The sequence below is a fragment of the Schistocerca americana genome, chromosome 6, assembly GCF_021461395.2.
Source record: "Schistocerca americana isolate TAMUIC-IGC-003095 chromosome 6, iqSchAmer2.1, whole genome shotgun sequence".
Taxonomy (NCBI): domain Eukaryota; kingdom Metazoa; phylum Arthropoda; class Insecta; order Orthoptera; family Acrididae; genus Schistocerca; species Schistocerca americana.
Window position 1 is genome coordinate 138771358 of NC_060124.1, and position 22092 is coordinate 138793449.

The 22092-nt window shown below is 42.6% G+C and overlaps 1 protein-coding gene across 1 annotated transcript in view; it reads right to left on the reverse strand.

Moving 5' to 3' along the window:
- LOC124620010 (meprin A subunit beta-like) overlaps window positions 1-22092 on the reverse strand; it is a 69789-nt gene that overhangs the window by 15056 nt on the left and 32641 nt on the right. The window contains exons 3-5 of the mRNA XM_047146675.1: window positions 21504-21702; window positions 1417-1528; window positions 1225-1332 (exon numbers count right to left, since the gene is read on the reverse strand). Coding sequence (XP_047002631.1) covers window positions 1225-1332; window positions 1417-1528; window positions 21504-21702 — 419 coding nt within the window. The remainder of the gene's footprint in view (window positions 1-1224; window positions 1333-1416; window positions 1529-21503; window positions 21703-22092) is intronic.

Consider the following 22092-nt stretch of genomic DNA (forward strand, 5'->3'; position numbering starts at 1 on the left):
TAGGAGAGGGAGAAAGAATTACAGTATGAACACGGATGCTGCAGTAAAACAGGTAATAGCTTTATGAAATCAGATTACATGCAGTTGGGACACACTGGACTCGCATTCGGGAGGACGGCGATTCAAACTAACACCGACTCAAAGGAAGGCCTCGGCGCTTGTTCGTGACGTCACTTCAGCTAGGCACGGCCAACGTCAGGTATGTTGCAGGCAGAAACGCCTGGGCGTGCTTATCAGTATAAATCCCTTATTTTTGGACAAAATGTTTGATATTGTTTTGAATTCTGCAGTTTTATTTAGATGAAAGATTTTCTTACTATAGTAAAGCTACAAATGAAGATCATAGTTCTGTATTACTGAATTCTCTTTTGGAAAATGTAGTTCACATACCTGAAAACAATTTCGAAAATAATGACTGAAGTTGAACACTAATTCGATTGTATCAGAGCTCATAACTTCGAATTTACACACCGTACTATTATTTTCAGTGGAAATCTTTGCTAAAATGTGACTCGTCACAACACAGCTAACTGTATGATCTTTACTCTGAAAAGCAGTCTTTGCCTACATGCAGGTCAAATAAATCGATCCTTCGATTAAATAAAAAATAATATAGAAAACGCGATTTCGTCTATTCAAGTGTGAATACTAGTTGCTGAACTGACCGGTCAAAATTCGTGTACTACGTAAGACTGACGACACAAAACCAGTAGTGGTGCCTGGGTACAATATCGTACAGGTCTTGAAAAGGTATAAATAAAGAATAAAGAACTATAGCTGTAGTCGAAAAAACACAATTAGTAACAGAAAAGGAACGGCATTGCATAATCAACACTACGATCATGGGCCATGTGGCATGCCTAGGCGTTGTGACGTCATTAACGACTGATGACGTAGCGCCAGGGCCTTCTATAGAGTCGGTGTTGGTCGAACCCGCGTCCGGCCATCGTGATTCAGGTTTTCCGTGATTTCCTTAAACCGCTTCAGGCAAATGCCAGGATGGTTCCTTGGAAAGGGCATGGTGGACTTCCTTTCCTAATCTGACCTCGCTATGTGGTTCCCTCCCCCAAATCAACCAACCAACCATGAAATTGGTCCAGCTGCTGACAGTGCTGTGGGTTTGTTTGTTTTCCAAGCGAAGTAGTGTTTTGATATGAACCTGACATCTAAGATTCTTGCTAACTGTGTTTTCTATTGTTGTGTGTTATAGCTAGGGCAACGTACCTTTGAAAATGCATATTCTCCATACATCATGATGGACTTGTAGTCAAACTGCTCTCCCAGTGTGTTGACCGACTCATTAGCGTGCTTCGCGAAAGCAGCACCAAACCCCTGGAAGTGGCAATATGAGTCAGATACAGAAAAAATACAAGAACAATACGGTGATTTAGAATCAGTTAAACAGATGTCACTTACAGGAAGAATATTGTGCCAGAAAATGTCTATCCAGTCATCCCGGTCAGGGCGGTTCATCTCATGCCAGAAGCCGACGGCATGGCCCAGTTCGTGGATGACTATTCCTAGGTACCTATAACAGAGCATTCCAGATCAACACAAGCCAAAACAATATAACTTTTTTCCGTGAACACAATCTATCAATACCATTTGGTCTACTACATCAGAAATAGGTGCCGTGAACATGAAATAACGCATTCTGTTTTCCATATAGCGAAATTTTTTGATGGATTAAAACTGTGTGTTGGAAAGGGACTCTAAGCATGATCATTGACTTTCACGGACACCTTTCTTACTAATCTTATGTGGAAAACATGCAGAGAAGTGAGGAATACAATTGTTAAAGGTATGACTCAGTACGAGTAACTTCGATGTTTTGTAGCGTCATTGGGTATGGTTTCCGGACATGGTCCTGTACTCGAATTGTTCCTTTAACCAACCTCAACAACCCCTCGAAGTTTGTCGCAACATTTCTAGGACACCCTGTATATCTGCATCATAAAAGCTAAATCAGTTTAAATGCGGACCTCGAAGACACGACAAACGAAGGCATTCCCATCACTTAGATCCATCTGTTTACACTGCTTACTGGTAACCAATCGTGATGATATAAATCAGGAGTACTGCAGTAAATTTACAGTACTTACGTGCCGCTGTGGTAAGAATGGCATGAATCAACAGCAACTGGGGTTAACTGGTAAGTATCAAGCGTCACAAGATTCTTGCTTCGATCAATGGAAGCCGGTTCTTTGTTGAGAGTCCTTGTGGCGACTGAATACACGGAGGGATGAGAATTGTGTTCACCCGTACATTCGGGAAAGGGCCTGGCCCTCACTATCATTCGACGACCATACCCAGGGGACCATGCGCTGGTCCAAGGTTTCTCCTCCAGTGGCGCTTGTCCGCCGCTCATTGACGCCCGTCAATTGCCATGATAATTTGTCTCTGACCTTCCAGGATTCTCGCACGAAACCCAGTAGCTTTACGAAAGGAATTTATTCGGAAGACGTGACCGGCATGCTCTTCTTATTAGGCTCTTTACGTAATTTCTGTTGTTTGTATTTATGTCGCACTTCCCATTTTCCATAGCTATGTCATGCAGTGGGCCAAAAACGTCCGTTCAAATTTTGTTTCAAAGTGTTCCGTGTTTCGCACACCCATACAACATTATGAGTTTGATTAGTGTCTCATATACACTGACGGAAAAAACCGCAACGCCAAAAATGAGTTGTGCGACATAAACGAGATTGGCAGGCGTGTTTCTATGTCTGAAAGATGACGTCTGTTAAAATTTCACTCCAGATGCATAACAGTGGCGATAGTATCGCCGCTATGAGGATGCCAATCTGCTTCAAATACACACTGTAGAGATCGTGATAGTTAGTTACCTTTGAGAATCGACGCAATGAGATGATGTTAATCAAGAATGCCTTGAAGCCGACAAAGACGCCATTGTCAATACCTCATTGAGTTTGAACGAGGTCGTGTAATAGGTCTACGAGAAGGCGGATGCTCCTTCGGTGATATTGCAGAAAGACTTGGCAGGAATGTAGCCACTGTTCATGACCGCTGGCTGTGGTGGTCGCGAGAAAGTGCGATCGCGAGAAGACTGGGCTTCGGACGGCCATATGGCACTACCAAGAGGGGAGACCGTCGTGTTCGGCGCATCGTACTGCAAAAAATGGTTCAAATGGCTCTGAGCACTATGGGACTTAACATCTGTGGTCATCAGTCCCCTAGAACTTAGAATTACTTAAACCTAACTAACCTAAGGACATCACACACATCCATGCCCGAGGCAGGATTCGAACCTGCGACCGTAGCAGTCCCGCAGTTCCGGACTGAGCGCCTGAACCGCTAGACCACCGCGGCCGGCATCGTACTGCACCTGCTGCAGCCATCTGAGCAGCAGTTGGCACCACAGAGACTCAATGAACTGTTACAAATCGGTTACTTCATGAACAGACAGACGCCCAGTAGTGTGAATTCCACTGATCCCAAACCGACGTCATTTTCGACAATAGTGGTGTCAAGCGAGAGCTCATTGGAGGGCATGGTGAAGGTCTGTTGTGTTTTCTGATGAAACCTGGGTGTGCCTCGGTGCCGGTGATGACCGTGTCTTGTTTAAAAGGAGACCATATGAGCGCCTGCAACCAGCCTGTCTGCGGTCTGGACACACTCGACCTAAACGTGGAGTTATGGTCTGGGAGATTATTTAGTATGACAGCAGGAGCACTCTTGTGGTTATCACATGCACCCTGACTGCAAATTTGTGCGTTGTCTGACCTGTTGTGCTGTCATTCATGATCAGCATTCCAGGGGGTGTTTTCCAACAGGATAACGCTCGCCCATATACCGCAGTTGTAATTCAATATGCTCTAGGAGTGTCGACATGTTGCATTGTCCTTGATCACCAGATCTGTCTACAATCGAGCACGTATGGGACCTCCTCGGACGACAACTCCAACTGCATCCACAAACAACGTTAACTGTCCCTGTATTGACTGACGAAGTGCAACAGGTACGGAACTACTTCTCACAAACTGACATGCGGTACCTGTACAACACAGTGCATGCTTGCATTCAATATTCTGGCGGTTATGGTTCAAATGGTTCTGAGCACTATGGGACTTAACATCTGTGGTCATCAGTCCCCTAGAACTTAGAACTACTTAAACCTAACTAACCTAAGGACATCACACACATCCAAGCCCGAGGCAGGATTCGAACCTGCGACCGGAGCGGTCACGCGGTTCCAGACTGAAGCGCCTTTAACCGCACGGCCACACCGGCCGGCTCTGGCGGTTACATCGGTCATTAACGTACTAGCATTTCAAATTTGCAATAGCTTATCTCGTGCTTATATTAACCTGTGATATTGTTATCTTAATCATTTAAATGGAAAATGTACAATAACATACAAATGTATACGCGAAATTCCATTGCAGTAATAGTAGTAGTGTAGTATTTTGTCTTACGGCAAGTCTTGTCATGGGTTAAACCTCTTCCACTTTTGTCTGTCCATAGCCAGTCTTTTCATTTCTGAATACTTGTCTCCTTTGATTCTTTTTTCTCTTCCTTTTTTTCCCTCCACCATTCCTTCTATTCCTTCCTTCAATAAACAGTCCCTCCTCAAATAATGTCCAATCCAGTTCCGTTTTATTTTTCTAATGACTTTCAGCATGTTTCTTCTTCTCCAACTTTTCTTAATACTTCGTCATTCCATACTCGGTCTTCCCATTTCACTTTTTCCATTCTTCTCCGTATACACATCTCTAGCGCCTCAAATCTTCTTTCATCTTCCTTCCTCAATGTCCGTACCATACAGTGCAACGCTCCAGATGTAACATTTGGCAAGTCTTTTCCTCATATCTTTGTTTAGTGGTCCACAAAGTAATTTCTGTTTCCTCGTGAATCCTTCTTTTGCCATTGCAATTCTTTTCCTAACTTCTGTTGAGCAATACATTTCATCCTTTATTACACTTCCCAAAATTTCATTACTCAACATTAATTAATTTTTGGTGATGCGATTTTTTTTCCCGGCAGTGTAGTTGAAATTAGAATTTTCTCGACAGATGTGTGTAATTTCAGCAATCGATTGAGGTCGCTATAGCGATTTCCGATTTGAAACACCGCCTTTACGTCTGTTGAACATGATGCACCTTATTTAAATGTATTGCCGAGATATTTAAATTATCCGACATTTGGTTGTGATAGGTACCTGACCGACCATGCCTACATTCGTCCCAAATAATTGTTTCGTCTACGACTGATTATGTGGTAATCAGTATTTACTTCGTCAACGAGTAGTCCTATGCTCGTAGCAGCACTGTCCGTGGTTCCACTACTTATACAACTCTCTTCCTCGATCTAAAGAGTTGGCCTACGTAGTAAGCATACGTCAAATGTGTGAGATCTTGCCTCAAAGCTCTGTTCCAGAGAATTTTCACGAAACTTTTCTTGCATAATCTTCTCCAGTGCGTCTGGAACCGCGCGACCGCTGCGGTCGCAGGATCGAATCCTGCCTCGGGCATGGGTGTGTGTGATGTCCTTAGGTTAGTTAGGTTTAAGTAGTTCTAAGTTCTAGGGGACTGATGACCTCAGAAGTTAAGTCCCATAGTGCTCAGAGCCATTTGAACCATTTCTCCAGTGCAAGGATACATAATATAGGCAATACGCCTCTTTTGTTTAACTTGGTGGAGTACAAATTAATTTACGTACTTTGAATTTGTCTCATGTTGCTTCACTCTTACTTCTTCCGACCATCGTCTCCATCTTTTACTTCTCCGTTATCTTGGCGTCTCTTCCAGATTAGATGCCCAGAGCTTGTTGAACACGCGTAACAGTGGAGTATGCTGGCTCAGAGGTAACGAGGGGCTAATACGTCTCACAGACGCATGTCATAACCTGCCAACGTCTCGCGGCTTTCGAATACCACCGATTGTATCCGCTCTCATAATTTAATGCCATCTCAGGTTGTTCCTGAAATGAATGTCTGCCCAATATGTAGTTACATTTGACAACGTTCACTCGAAAGTCAGGCTGAAAAAGTAAATGTGAAATAACACAATTGACATCTACTTTGAAAGATACGGTATTACCGGTGTAAACGTTTTTTAGTTACCTTCCTATCAGAAGTATTCTATCCTGAAATTTTACCCTATAATTTCTACTGACACTGCACAAAAATGGGATGAGGAGTTTGATAAATAAACAATAACTATTTTTTGTAAGCAGTGCAACAGTTTCGTCATATTTATTGGACGAAATGCATTTGATTCAAAAAGGTTCTAGTTTCTATTTCTTCTTTAAAAAATTATACCAAAGTGCGAAGAACATTTACAACACAGATAAGTTCTTTCCTCGGCGAAATATTTTTCTCTTCAAGTCGTTTTTAGAAATTAAATGGCTCTGAGCACTATGGGACTTAACAGCTATGGTCATCAGTCCCCTAGAACTTAGAACTACTTAAACCTAACTATCCTAAGGACATCACACAACACCCAGTCATCACGAGGCAGAGAAAATCCCTGACCCCGCCGGGAATCGAACCCGTTTAGAAATTAAGAAAGAGAAAAATGTTGCAGAGAACCAAAACTACGAATAGAATGTGTTGTGAACTATTTTGGTGTCCAGCTCATACTCGAGTCACCGTACAGTCGATATGTTGTCCTGTGTCCGCTAATGTCAGTCGTTTCTGTTTCAGCTCTCTATGCAGATGGACCAGTAACGTTGAAGAACGAGGACCGGTAATTGCTTCAATATCTTCCAAATAGACAATCAGTTTCAATAAACTTGCCCCATCACTTTTCCTGTTGGGAATTCGGTTTCCACTTTTCTAGAGCACCGAAATACTCGCCAACCTACTGTTGTGTCTAGGGTTTCGTGACGAATCAAAGTCTTGTATGTAATTACATAATGACACTAGAAACTTTCTAAATAAATACTTCAATGGTTCCAAACACTATTTTAGAATGTCCGTCCAATGTCTTTGTTCTGGAGTTAGCATTCATTGCACCTATCACGCACTGAATCTACACACATGTAGAGATTTATGTAGAATATTATACACCTAATATCTCACGAATGTTAACTTCTATAGCTATACTAAGAATTTTATCGACCATTTTTTCAGAAGAGAACCACCACTGTGCGTCCGAATTTGTAGCAGTCAGACGACCTCATTAATGTTTACAGTAATAAACAGTCCTTTGAGATGAAGCCGTCTCCTCATGAATTTTCCTCAGCTCATTTCATACATGCCTCACACCTCCTTTCCTAATTTAAAAAAGGTGTTAACTAACAACAATCAGCCTCTTCCATTTTTACGAAAAAAAAATATCGCACCGATTACTTACTACAGCTGCCAAAATAGAACTGTTCGTTACACTTATTTGGAAGTTTGAACAATATCACTGAGAAAAATCTCACTTGATAATAATCACCCCGATAAACAAACTTTTCTGCTGTTTAGTGAGTATTCGTATAATCCATAACTTGACAGGTCAGGTTCTGACCTCTTACGAGTTACTTACCTACGAAGGCCAATTTTGAGGTCAGCACGATAGGTGTTAACGTGAAGAGCGCTCAGTTATAGAAGTCATTTACAATACAATCTCTAGCGGCCTGATTTCACAATAGAGTGCTGGTAATGGACAGTCCTGTTTTGAAGCCCACTGCATATTTATGGGAAGCGCTGCAACGCAGACTTCGTCCGACCCTAAACACCCACGTGAACACCAAGACTACTGGCACAGCTGTTGGCTTTATGGGCTGCCGTCTGACACTCAATCGCAAGGTTGCCCATGACAATATGGACTGGGTTCTCTCAGTGTAGGACACTAAACTTTAGCTCGCACCACCGTTATGTCTGGATACTTTTGATCACGTGATTAAGTCGGTCGGTCTTTTTATGATTGCACTGCCTAATGTGCGAAAATCTCTGCTTGCCAGACTACCGGAAGATGCCATTCACACCTGAAGCAGTTGCTTGTTTCATAAAACTGGATTACGTTTTTCTTGGTGCGACGAGACTAATTTTGATTCCAGTAATAAGCTCAATTTTTTAAATAATTGCCTTATTCCAGAATGAAATTTTCGCTCTGCAGCGGAGTGTGCGCTGATGTGAAACTTCCTGCAAGATTAAAACTGTGTGCCGGACCGAGACTCTAACACGGGACCTTTATCTTTCGTGGGTAAGTGCTCTACTGACTGAACTACCCAAGCGCGACTCACAACCCGTCATCACAGCTTTACTGCGGCCAGTACGTCGTCTCCTATCTTCCAAACTTTACATATGTTCTCCTGTGTAACTCGCAAGACTAGCGCTCCTGGAAGAAAGAATACTGCGGTGGCATGGTTTAGCGACAGGCTGGGGATGTTCCCAGCTCGAGTCCCGGTCTGGCACACAGTTTAGTCTGCCAGGAAGTTTCATGTCAGCGCACGTGAAAATTTCATTCTGGAAACATTCCCCAGGCTGTGGCTAAGCCATGTCTCTGCATTATCCTTTCTTCCAGGAGTGCTGGTCTTGTAAGTTACGCGGGATAACTTCTGTAAAGTTTGGACGGTAGGAGACGAGGCATGGGCGGAAGTAAAGCTGTGAGAAGGGGTCGTGACTCGTGTTTGGGTAGCTCAGTCACACTGGTCCGGGAAAGGGGAAGGTCCCGAGTTCGAGTCTCGGTCTGGCACACAGTTTTACTCTGTCACGAAGTTTCATCCCTTTATTCCTGTTTCGTGCTAATCTTTCCATCTCTGTAGTATTACGACACCCTATGTCCTCTAAAAAGGGCTTAAATATTCCTATCTTTGATTCCATCTACTATATCCCCTTCCCACACTTGCTGCTTACAATATAAGCTTACTATTTCTGGATGTTGTTTTGCTTTCTGTCAAAGATTGTATGTTGACACGCGTAGTTTTATTTTCTGCATAAAAATGCTCTTTGAAACGCGGCTGAAAGGTTCTACTCAATATATTGTTCTTGGTAGTCGCTACGCAAGACTCAAAGATACAAGAGTTTCGGTACTTATTTTTTTCCGCATGGAGTATTATGTCTAACTTCTGTGCTGAAATGTTTCCTGATTTGAAGGAAACTTTTAATTTAATTTTACACAAGGATCTTCCAGTTTTGTCAAATTTTAGGTCGTGGTGTGTCATGTTTTTCTTATTTAATTTAGGTTCTTTCTCCCTTCATTTTAATTTGTTAAATGTACGTATGACTATAGAGTTGTCGTACCCATTTGTTATGGCAGTGTTCTTCAGAGTATCAATTTTTCTAGCCTTGTATTGTGATAGTGGTAGAGAGAAATTATAGAAAATAGACGGTTGTATGGAATGAACTATCTACTTAACTCAAAAATTGTGTGGAGAATTGACCAAGACAACACGAGAATTGTTGGAGAGTTGTGGAAAAGAGAACAATTAAACTTTATAAATTTGGAAGACACGGTAGAAAAAGTTAACGAGTACTACTAGCAAGGTTATAGACAAAGTTCGAAGCAAGTGAGATGCAGATTGGCGGTGATAAAAAGAAAAAAAAACCTCTCTGCAACAGAAAAGTTCTGCAGGTGTCAAATGTTGACAGATAACACTGAAAAAAATTCTGGAATCAAAAACATCATCTTATGGAGTGATTAGCGAATCATGGGAAAACTGGAGACGATAAAAGTGGAAACATCTGAATACAGGGATGCAGATTTTTTTGAAATTATCAAGTGGACAATTTTTAAGAGAAACTAGAGGGAAGAGATGAATACACTTAACAGATTCAGGAGGATGTACGTTGCAGTAAGTACTGGGAGATGAAGAAGCTTGCACAGGATAGAGTAGCATGGAGAGCTGCATCGAACCAATCTCAGGACTGAAGACCACAACAACAACAACAACAACAAAGGGAATAAATTAAAAAAAGTGTTTTTGGAAAGTCTTTACCACAAAAGAAAGAAGTTAATGAAGAACGAATTAACATGTCTAGGAAAAATTGAGCTACAGGGGATAGGTAAAATAACGTGAACAATGGTAGGAATGGGATGGTTGTGTTTGACGGTCAACAACGTAGGTAATGCACGTGTCGCACTGGACTGTGCGTGTTCAGTATCGACTAGGCATCATTGCAGGTTGTTTACGAGTAGTACACACTTCGTATTTGCATTCAGAGGCCGAGGTCGGCATGCAATGAAAAACGTAACAGAGATCCAAAGAGGGCAGATTATGGGGGCCCGATTAGTTGGAGCGTCAGTAACCAAAACAGCCAACTTACTGAATGTTTCAAGAGCAACTGTTTCTACAGTCGTAACAGTCTACACAAAACATGGAAAGACATCAACGTGTAAACGTAATAGTGGGCGCAAATCAAAACTAAATGACAGAGATCATCGCACGCTAATACGAATTGTGTCAAAACAACACAAAACTACGGTGGCTAAAGTGACTGCAGAGCTCAATAGCCATCTCCGAGACCCTGTATCTATCGACACCGTCCGCCGAGAACTCCATAAAGCAAATATTCATGGACGAGATGCAATACCGAAACCATCAGTGACGACAACCAACCAAAGAAGCGTAAAACATAGTGTCAGGAGCATAAATCCTGGACGGCTGATCAGTGGGAACACGTCATATGGTCCGACGAGTCAATGTTTTCGTTATTTCCAACATCGGGCCGGGTTTACGTCTGGAGAACGCCAAAAGAAGCCTACAATTCTGATTGCTTGATTCAGACGTTTAAGCATGGAGGTGGAAGTGTGATGATGGGGGCAGCCATATCATGGTATTCTGTTGGTCCTATCATTACTCTCAAAGGCAGTGTTAAAGCCAAGTATTATGTGAACATTTTAGGTGATCAGGTGCACACCATAATTCAAATATTGTTCTCCAACAATGATGCCATATTTCAGGACGATAATGCATCCACATACAGAGTCAGGACAGTACAATCGTGGTATGAGGAGAAGCAACTGAACTGCAGCGTCTCCCTTGGCCAGTACAGTCCCCGGAATTGAACATTTTCGATCACTTTTGGGTGGTATTGGAGCGCAGACTCCGGAGCAGATTTCCGCCTCCCTCGTCACTACAGGAGTTTGAAGAGGTTCTGATTGAAGAGTGGCCTAACATTCCACTGGAGAGTATACAATCATTATAAGCCAATATTCCAAGAAGAATCCCAGCCGTATTACGGCCCCTTATTAATAAATCATTCTCAAGTAAGTACAGGTGTTCGCATTAGTTTGCCTATCCCCTGTGTGTTGGACGGTCAGCAGGGGGAAAAAGTATAACGGCAATCACAGATTAAAACAACTGAAACGTACTATTGAGGATGAAGGATGTACTGACTTGAAGATTTACCTGTGTAAAGCGCGTGGACAATTTTGTTTGATAACGTGAGAATGTTGTTGTAATTACCTACGGCCTTGTCCTCCACTTTAGATGATGACTGAGCGAACACAGGGTGTTTTAAGATGTTTTGTGACATCAGGACACCTCGCTAAGATGTTAGGACGAAGGTATTGACGTGTGTAGGACTAGGTATCTCTTTCCCATATTGTACAAGCTAACTCTTCCGTGCTTGAATTACACAGCTTCCGATAAATCTATCTGGCATCTGGATTCCCCGGGACTACGTTTATTTGGTTGTTTCACCTTACATCTCATCATATTAAACGATTGCAAATGATAACTGTGATTGATCACCGACCGTCTAGTCAAACGGTAGCGGATCTTTTCGACTATTTGCTGAAATTACAATCGTTTTAATTATAATAAGTCAGTGGCCAGTATTTTCACCAAGATCTGATCGTATTAAAATACCACTGTATTTGTAACAACGTGTGTGTGTGTGTGAATTTTGCAGACACACAGATTCCCGTGAGTGTTTTATTCTCTGTTTTCACATATTGACAGGAAATTTTCTGTAAGTTCCTCTCTCCCTTGTCCATCGTGTTGTTGGGTCGGTGTTTATAGCGGTGATGTAGGGCGCCCTAAAGCAAAAGTTTCAGTTAACCGATCTATAACGAGCACAGATTATCACAAGACAGAATTAGCTGCAGTGTGGCACCAAATAACTTGAATGACTGATGTTAAGGCAAAGCTGTTGTTCTGTCTTCTGAAGACTCATCCACTGGGCCCCAAAGAACGTCTCATTGCTCGTCTGAAACAACCCTAGTAGTTCCAGCGTTAAGTTCTGCTGATGTGTTGGCGGATGTGGCTTATCGTTTATTTTGGAGCTTTATTGGTAGCAGTTGCTCATAAGTACCTTGACGTTTGTGCCATTAACCACTGTGACATTCATCGCGGACTGTGACGTCTACAGCGCAATATTCCCAGTAGACGCTTAGCATCGTGACTGGGTAGTTTCGAAACCCGGACAGTATTTGAAACAGAGATAACTGCCATTTAAGAGCCACTATCATGCTGCATTCCAACAATACCCTTCTGCCGTCTCTATTGCACTGTGATATAATTCTATTGAATGCTTCGCTCCTTTCGTGCGTCAGAGACCTATTGCGCTACTCGATCTGTTACTAATCCACAGCGTCAGTTGGTGGACCCTCTTTTCTCGACAGCCTAAATTTCTGCGTAATAGTGATGAAACAATGAAAGCAGCTGAGGATCAAGGCCGGATAGAAATCCTTGGATATCACAGAAGATACTGAACTTAATTGACGAAAGGAGAAAATATAAAAATGCAGCTAATGAAGCAGGCTAAAGGTAATACAAACGTCTAAAAATGATATTGAGAGGAAATGCAAAATGGCTATGCAGGAATGTTTAGAGTACAAATGTGAGGATATAGAAGCATACATCACTAGGGGAAAGACAGATAACGCCTACAGGAAAATTAAAGAATCGTTTGGAGAAAAGAAAAGCAGCCATGTGACTATCAAGAGCTCAGATGGAAAACGAATACTAAGTGAAGAAGGGAAAGCTGAAAGTTGAAAGGAGTATGAAGAAGGGCTATACAAGAGAAATGTGCTTGAAGGCAATATTATAGAACGCAGAGGAAGATTGGATAGGAGAAATGATACTGCGAGAAGAATTTGATAGAGTATTGAAAGACCTACGTCGAAATAAGACCCCCGGAGTAGACATTTCATCAGAACTACTGATGCCTTGGGAGAGTCAGTCATAACAAAAATATTCCACCTGGTATGCAAGACGTATCAGACAAGAGAAACACCATCAGACTTCAAGAAGGTTGTAATAATTCCATTTCCAAGGAAAGCAAATGCTGACAGGTGTGAATATTACCCAACTGTCAGTTTAATAAGTCATGGTTGCAAAATATTAACACGAATCATTTACATGCGTATGGAAAACTGACAGAAGTCGCCCTCAGGGAAGATCAGTTTGGACTACGGAGAAATGAAGGAACACGCGAGGCAATACTGACCCTACGACTTGATGCATGTTTGAAGATAGGTTAAGGAAAGGCAAATATACGTCAAGGATTTTATAGATTTGGAGAAGGTTTTTGAAAATGTCGACTGGAATACACTCTTCGAAATTCTGAAGATAGCAGTGGCACAATACAGGGAGCTAAGTATTATGTACAACTTGTACAGAAACTAGACGGCAGTTATAGGACTCGAGGGGCATGAAAGGCAAGCAGTGGTTGGGAAGGGAGTGAGACTGAGTTCTAGCCTGTCTCCGATGTTACTCAATCAGTACAAAGAGCAACGACGTAAATGAAACAAAAAAAATTGGAGATGGAATTACAGTAATAAAACGATGTAATAGTGTTAGAGACATCAAAATGCTTGGGAGAGCTGTTGAACCAAATGGACAGTGTCTTGAAAGGAGGATATAAGACGAACATCAACGACAGCTATAAAAGGGTAATGGAATGTCGTCGACTCAGGCGATGCTGAGGGCATTAGATTAGGAAACGAATCACTAAATGTAGTACATGAGTTTTGATATTTGGGCAGTAAAATAACTGATGATGGTCCACGTAGTGAGGATATAAAATGCAGACTGGCAATGGCAAGAAAAGTGTTTCTGAAGAAGAGAAACTTGTTAACATCGAACATAGATATAAGTGTTAGGAAGTCTTTACTGAAAGTACTCGTATGTGTCTGGAATGTAGCCTTGTAGATAAGTGAAACATCGACGATAAACATTTCAGACAAGGAGAGAATAGAAGCTTTTGAAATATGGTGCTAAAGATTAGGTGGGTAGATCACTTAATTAACGAGGAGGTGCTGAAGAGAATTAGAGAGAAAAGAAATTTGTGGCATAACCTGATGAGAAGAAGGGATCAGTTGATGGGACACATTCTGAAACATCACGGGATCACCACTTTACTGTTGGAGGGAAATGGGAGAGGGGTGGGATTTAAGTTTTAAAGGGAGATCAGAAGATGGACACAGTAAAAAGGTTCAGAAGGATGTAGGTTGCAGTAACTACTCGGAGATTAAGAGGCCTGCACAGGATGGAGTAGCGTGGAGGGCAGCATCAAACCAGTCTTCGGGCTGAAGACTACAACAACAACCAATTTTTTTTGACGTAACGTAACTTCTGGCCACTTCATAAGATTTCTTGAAATCATCTAACCCTCACTATGTCGATTGTTTTACTTAGAGTGACTTTATCAGCTTTCTTCATAAGGTTCAAGTTTTCGTATTTGGTTCCTCTTTCAAAATTATCCCTGGGATTACTAATATATACTGCTAGTCAGGACCACCTCATTTCGCAGTCAAAAAACAGGTTTTGTAGGAATAGCATCCACGAACTAATCTTGCAAAGCCTGAAGCTAATATTAAATTTAGTAACTAATATTGATTAATAAAACATTTATGGAAACGCATCAGTAAGTTACGTGATTCTTTGCCCTGGAAAAACCCAAGTTCAAATTTGTAATCTTTGAATAAAATATAATCTTTTGTGTAACTTCGTTTTACAGCAGTTTTCCCTTTTGTATCTCCACGTCTAACCGGTTCAATCGATATGTTACAAAAACGATTTGCATGCAGACGGAACCAGCACTATGTGAATGTCCCTGAATACTATTTTGATTCACTGAATCGTACGGAATATTGATCTTCAGGGTCACTGAAAACTATAAATAATCATTTTATGTATAAGACACTAAGTAGCAATGGCGTAGAGCTTGTTTGACACCATTAGAAAGATGTCACAAGTTAAAATATTAACAGAAGCAGCTTCAGCTGAAGGTGGACAATTATAGACAGTTCTGGAAACTGTTGAGCCAGTTAAGCCAGTGATTCCGATAAATACTAGGGTCTGAAACTTCCTGGCAGATTAAAACTGTGTGCCCGACCGACTCGAACTCGGGACCTTTGCCTTTCGCGGGCAAGTGCTCTACCATCTGAGCTACCGAAGCACGACTCACGACCGGTCCTCACAGCTTCACTTCTGCCAGTACCTCGTCTCCTACCTTCCAAACTTTACAGAAGCTCTCCTGCGAACCATGCAGAACTAGCACTCCTTTCTTTCAGGAGTGCTAGTTCTGCATGGTTCGCAGGAGAGCTTCTGTAAAGTTTGGAAGGTAGGAGACGAGGTACTGGCAGAAGTGAAGCTGTGAGGACCGGTCGTGAGTCGTGCTTCGGTAGCTCAGATGGTAGAGCACTTGCCCGCGAAAGGCAAAGGTCCCGAGTTCGAGTCTCGGTCGGGCACACAGTTTTAATCTGCCAGGAAGTTTCATATCAGCGCACACTCCGCTGCAGAGTGAAAATCTCATTCTGGAATACTAGGGTCGTTCAATTGGATTGGATTGGATTGTTTGGGGAAAGAGATCAAATAGCGAGGTCATCGGTATCATCGGATTAGGGAAGGACGAGGAAGGAAGTCGGCCGTGCCCTTTCAAAGGAACCATCCCGGCATTTGCCTGGAGTGATTTAGGGAAATCACGGAAAACCTAAATCAGAATGGCCGGACGCGCGATTGAACCGTCGTCCTCCCGAATGCGAGTCCAGTGTGCTAACTACTACGCCACCTCGCTCGGTGGGTCGTTCAATAAAAAATGTCCCAAATTCCTTTTTACATCCTTTGTTATATATAAGAAAACTTTCTTTAAGATGCTTTCAAATTTGATGTTTCCTCTGTACTTATGCGAAGTTTCGAACAATTGTGACATAGCGAACACTCAGAATGACGTCTATGCAACTACGCAAGGCACTCGTTAGGTGCAAATTGCTGTAATTGAATTCTTAGTTGCAGAAAAAGAAATCGTGGTCAAAATCCATAAACGTTTGAGTACAGAGTATGGTAACGATGCAGTTGCCAGCACAAAGCTTCCTCCAGCTCAACAATGCATGTTCACACAAAAGTCTCAGAAGCCGCGAACACTTCGCGAACTAGGTTGGACATCATTGTCTCGTCCACCCTACAGCTCAGAGCTGGTGCCCTCGGAGTTCCATCTATTTCGGCCATTTCAATGTTTTACGTGGGACACATTATGGAGATGACGAGAGCGTAATTAATGCAGCGAAAACATGGTTATGAGGACAGGACGAGAGCTTTTACTAATAGGGATTACATGCTATGACACCAAACCAGCTCATGGCCATAAAAGTTGATGGAGACTATGTAGAAAAACAGTACATGTAAAAGAAGTATTGACTGATATTGACACCAATTTTTTAGAATAAATATGTTCTGAGAAAAAAGTACGGATCAACGTTACCGAACGACTCTAGTACCTTTTTCAAATAGTACGGTGCCAAAACCTGAATATATCATGTGGAAGTGGAGTACGATGCCTTTGTTTTTGTACTGAGCAATTATAAATAAACTATCATTATGCAGTTTTTGTGTATATTATTTATGATGCTAATATCGGCTCAAACATGAAATGAAGCGGTGGACCTGAAATCTTGGATAAACCAACGACTATAGGAGAAGAATGTCGACACAGACCTGCTAAAACGTTTTGGTTTAGTTGCTCTTGCTAAATGAATAACTGTAAACTTTGGGATGCAGAAGTTAATATATTTCTCATATTTTCATTTACTGATGTCTTGGGATTATATTCTCGGGCAACTCCCTACTCAGGCTAAAAAAATTCATTTCACAAAAGAAAATAATTAGAATTAAGTGTGGGTTTGTCACACGTACATCTGCTTTCGTCTCTTTAACCAGCTAGATATACTAACCAAAGCCTTACAACATTTATTCACTTATCAAATATGTTATCAACAATGCATTAGAGCTATTCGAAGTTACAACAGTAGAAGGAAAATTGATCTGTATTACCCATTAATGAATCTAACTTTGATACAAGAAGGGGTAAAATACGCAGCTATGTGACTCTTTGATAATTCATTCCTGGAAATAAAATTTATGACAAATGGCAGAAGTTCTTGCAAATGTAGATTACAGACGGTTCTCTTTAGCAACTGATTCTATACTATAGAAGAATTCTTTGTCAAAATTAATTAGTCATTTTTAAAGAAAAATATGTAAGTAGCCAATATGAAACCATATAAATATTTTTCCTATTATATATAGGGGGTGTTCAAAAACGAGTATCGAATATTCTGAGAGTACTTGTAGTACCCATTGAAACAAGAAAAATAAGCCCAATAAACATGGGTCCATAAACGCATACTTTCAGAGATAACCACGCGTTTATAGGAAGGGCCGCGCGTCGCTTGGCTGCGGACATTAGCAAAGTTATTGCACTGGCGGTACGTCAAATGTATCGGCAGGGTATCATGATGTCTTACTCACAGTACTCTATCCACCATTAGGCGGTCTGCAGTCAGTTATGTGGTTCGAGACTTGTTGTAGGCCACGTTAGTTTTCGTAGTGTTTGTGTGCCTTATTGTACAGTACTGTCAACCTTGGGTATGTTATCACTGTGTTTTATCTTCTTCCAGACGCGGATTCATATATCTGTTTACTGTTATTGCGCTGTTTGTACGTTCAGATGGGGTAGTATATTTACATTTTCTCTCTTCCACCACTTGTTAGCAATGGAAGCCAACTACTCGACAAGTGAAATGGCGGATATGACATTCTGCTATGGTTTAGCAAATGGACGTAGCCTGTAAGCCCGTGCCCTCTACGCTGAAGATTGTCGACAGCGCCGAGTGCCCTCTGATAAGCTGTTCGGTAGACTTTTCCAGAGTCTGAGGGACATAGGTATCATCGCTCCTCGGAAGACTGACAGTGGAAGGCCCCTCACCAGTACGCACGCCTGCCCTGGAGGAATGTGTGCTACGTTCAGTGGCGGAGAAACCCCCGGGATTAGTGTGCAGCGATTATCAGCAGAAAGCCCGTCTCTTTAAGGCCACAGGATCATCACGGCAGACAGTGGTTCTGTCAGTGGGTGTCGCAGAAGTGTGCCGCACATCCACAGTTCACATCCAAGATTTTATTTACCGATGAGGCAGAGTTCTCAAGAGATGGTGTTTTGAATTTCCGTAACCAGCGTGTATGGGCAGATGTAAATCCGCGAGCAATTCAGGAAAGAGGGCATCAACACCGATTCTCAATCAATGGGCAGGCGTGCTTGGCGACAGTTAATTAGAGCCATACGTGCTACCACAAAGGTTAACTGAGGCGCATTATTGATGTATTGCCTACCTTGACGGAGGCTGCTCCACTGTAGCAACGAATACAAATGTAGTTCACGCGTGGTGAGACACCAGCACACTTTCGTCACAAGGTGCGCGGGCATCTGATGCAGACATTTCAGGACCTCTGGATTGGTCAGTGTTGGGGGGGGGGGGGGGGGGAGGGGAGGAGGGGGGGGGGGAGGGAACACTTTGGACTGCTCCTTCCCCAGACCTCAATCGACTAGACTTTTGGTTATGGGGACTCTTGAAGGAATTGGTCTTCGTCATGCCAATCAAAGATGTACGGACACTACAGGGGCGTGTCTTCAGCGAGTGCAAGCAGATACAGCACCAACTGGGTACACTTCAAATGGGTGCGTCATTCCTTACGCCTTAAGGCCCTGGTAGCTGACTGGTCAGCGCGACGGAATGTCATACCTAACGGCCCGGGTTCGATTCCCGGCTGGGTCGGAGATTTTCTCCGCTCAGGAACTGGGTATTGTGTTGTCCTTATTGTCATCATTTCATCCCCATCGACACACAAGTCACCGAAGTGGCGTCACCTCGAAAGACTTGCACCAGGCGAACGGCCTACCCGCCGGGAGGCCTTGGCCACACGGCATTTCCATTTCCATTCCTTACACCAGAGGGCAGTGGGGTGCATTGTCATGAATGGACGCCACATTGAACATCCAACGTAAACACGTGTTTATCTCAGGAAGTATGCATTTCCAGACACGTGTTTATTGGACTTAGTTTTCTTGTTTCGATGAGTACTACCACCCCTCAAAGTTTTCGACACTTCTTTTGAACACCTTGTATATACAGGGTTGATTCAGGAGGAAAGGTACATGCTTTGAGGGGTGATAGTATTAGTGATTCTCAACAAAAAACTTCATATGGACGTATGCCCTATTCCGAATGGTTTCCGAGATAGAACACATTTAATATCACTTTTGTACGTTTTTCTTGAATAACAAACAGCACCCTCCAGCGGAAACGTGTCACAGTACAAAATTAAACTATATTAAATTTCCTACAGAAAAGGTCCTATTCATTTTTGTCTATAGAACTAATGGTGGGTGCGAAGAGTTTGTGCGAACTAATGGTTTGTGTGCTGTAGCTTACATCGTTTTTGTAGGCCAATTTGAGGTTTACAATGTACCACAGTAATGTAGAGCAAATTGAAAAGAACACATTTGTGGTCTATCAAGTCAGGAAACTACCTCAAATTGGCCTACAAAAACTACTTAAGCTATAGTGCGTGCGCGTCGACCGAGTTTTTCAACATCCTCGCTCTCTCTTCGCATAAACCATTAATTCTAGAGAAAAATGAATAGGAACTATTTGTAGGAAATTGAATATAGTTCAATTTTGTACTGGGACATGTTTGCGCTGGAGGATGCGGTTTTCGAGTTATTTAAGAAAAACGTACAAAAGTGATATTGAATGTGTTCTATCTCGGAAACCATTCATTAGGTTATACGTCCATATGAAGTTTTTTGTTCAGAATCACTAATACTATCACCCCTCAAATCATGTACCTCTCTCCTGACTGACCCTGTATATCCTATGTCTGTTTTATTGATAACTTTCACATCTTAACCTTCATCATGAATACGATCGATGGAACAAGTACCTAACTACCCAACAGTAGTTGTGGGCTCGAGAATGTGACGATTATGGCTCATTTTTTACAAACTAAACAACAAAATACATTACCTGATCGAAAGTATCCGGAAACATACATAATGTGCACTTGGCCACTAGATATCACGAGAGGCGAACTCGCCAGTATAAAAGAAAGTGGGGAGCATTGTACTATCAGCAGAGAAGCAGTAACAACAGAATGGTTCGTTCAGGAGAGCTGAGTTGCATCGAACGTGGACGAGTCATTGGATATCACATGAGTAACGAATCCACCAGAGACATTTCAGCCCTTCTAAAGCTGCCCAGGTCGATGTGATTGTGACGTGGAAAAGTGAATGAACATCCACAGCTGAAGGAAGAACAGGCGGACCTGATGTACTGACGGACAGGGACCACCGAGTATTGCGGCGGGTGGCTGTAAAAAAAATCGCGCGAAATCAGCGGAAGGAATCGTTCTTGAGTTCCAAAGTGCTACCAGCAGTCCAACTGGCACAGTGATTGCGCGTAGGGGTTAAAAAGAGGGGTATATGGTCGGAAGCTACTTATAGGCCAAATATTTCTGTAATCAATGCTAAGAGAAGCTTGAGATGACTGGAAGAGCGGTGCCACTGGACAGTGGATAACAGGAAAGAGTGTTTTTGGGTAATGAATCACATTGCACTCCGTGGCGAACCGATGGAAGGGTTTGGGTTTGCGAATACCTGGAGAATGTTACTTTTCATCAGGTGTAGCGTAGCGTAGAGGTGGTAGTGTTGCGATGTAGGCGTGTTTTCCGTGGTTAGGGTATGGTCCCCTTGTTCGGCATTAGAAAACGATAAATGTGGAATGGTATGAACACATTTTACAGCATTACATAACGCGTACAGTAGCGGAACGGATTGGAGACGATGGTTGTATATGTCATTATGACAATGCCCTCTGTCATAAAGTAGGAGTGTGAGGCAATGGTTTGTGGACAGTAACATTTCTGAATGGACTGCCCTGCCCAGAGTTCCGACCTGAGCACAATGGACCACTTTTGGGGTGATAATGTCGACTTCGCTCCACACCCAAGAGCCAAACAGCACCATCTACTCTGGTTTTGGCATGAGGAATAGTGTTTTGTCATTTTTTCACAGACATTCAGACACCACAGTGAAAACTATTATAAAGGTGAAGGGTGGACACTCCCCACATTAATGTCCACTAATAGGTGTCCGGATACTTTGGATCAGATAATGTATATCTAGTGGATCTTAGCCTACAAACCACTAAACAAGATAGACAGCGTTGGCTTGATGAGTACAGTTGACGGTGCCACTTCTTGAACCCCGCCATACATGACTCTCGCGAAGTGAACCTCGGACACTGTGGTACACAGCAGTTGACTGTGGGACTTACCAGCACCTCTCGCCCAGAGACAGCAGCTGCTCGCCGCCCTGGCGACCCACGGGGGACCAGCAGGCGCCGCTCTCCGGGTTGAAGAACAGCCTCACGTAGTTGGCCTCCCCCGACCACTGCTTGAAGCGGATGCACGTGTTGCGGTGGTAGTGCTCCATGGCCTTCATCAGGATTTCGCACTGTGCAGACTCTGGGCAACCTAGTGATCAAAGAGACACATTGTCCAACTGTAAATCTCCAAAGTAGGTTCCACAAGATATTTCATAACTAGGTGTTGAAATTCTGGGTTCGGTTCTGGGATGAGGGTCACAGTGTTTCACCTTCTGCTCTTCCCTCCCCGCCCGCCACCCCCCCCCCTCCTCAAATGTAACTTGTCATCCCACATTTAACGTGCCACAGGTATCAAGGATTTTCCTAGCACATAAAACGTTTTAATTTAACTATAATAATTTTTATCGGTGGTTGACATAGTGCTGACGATGTGGTCTCACGTGGTACGGAGGCAATCTTCACTATACACGGGAATAATGTGCCAGGAGAAAATGGCTCTGAGCACTATGGGACTTAACATCTGAGGTCATCAGTCCCC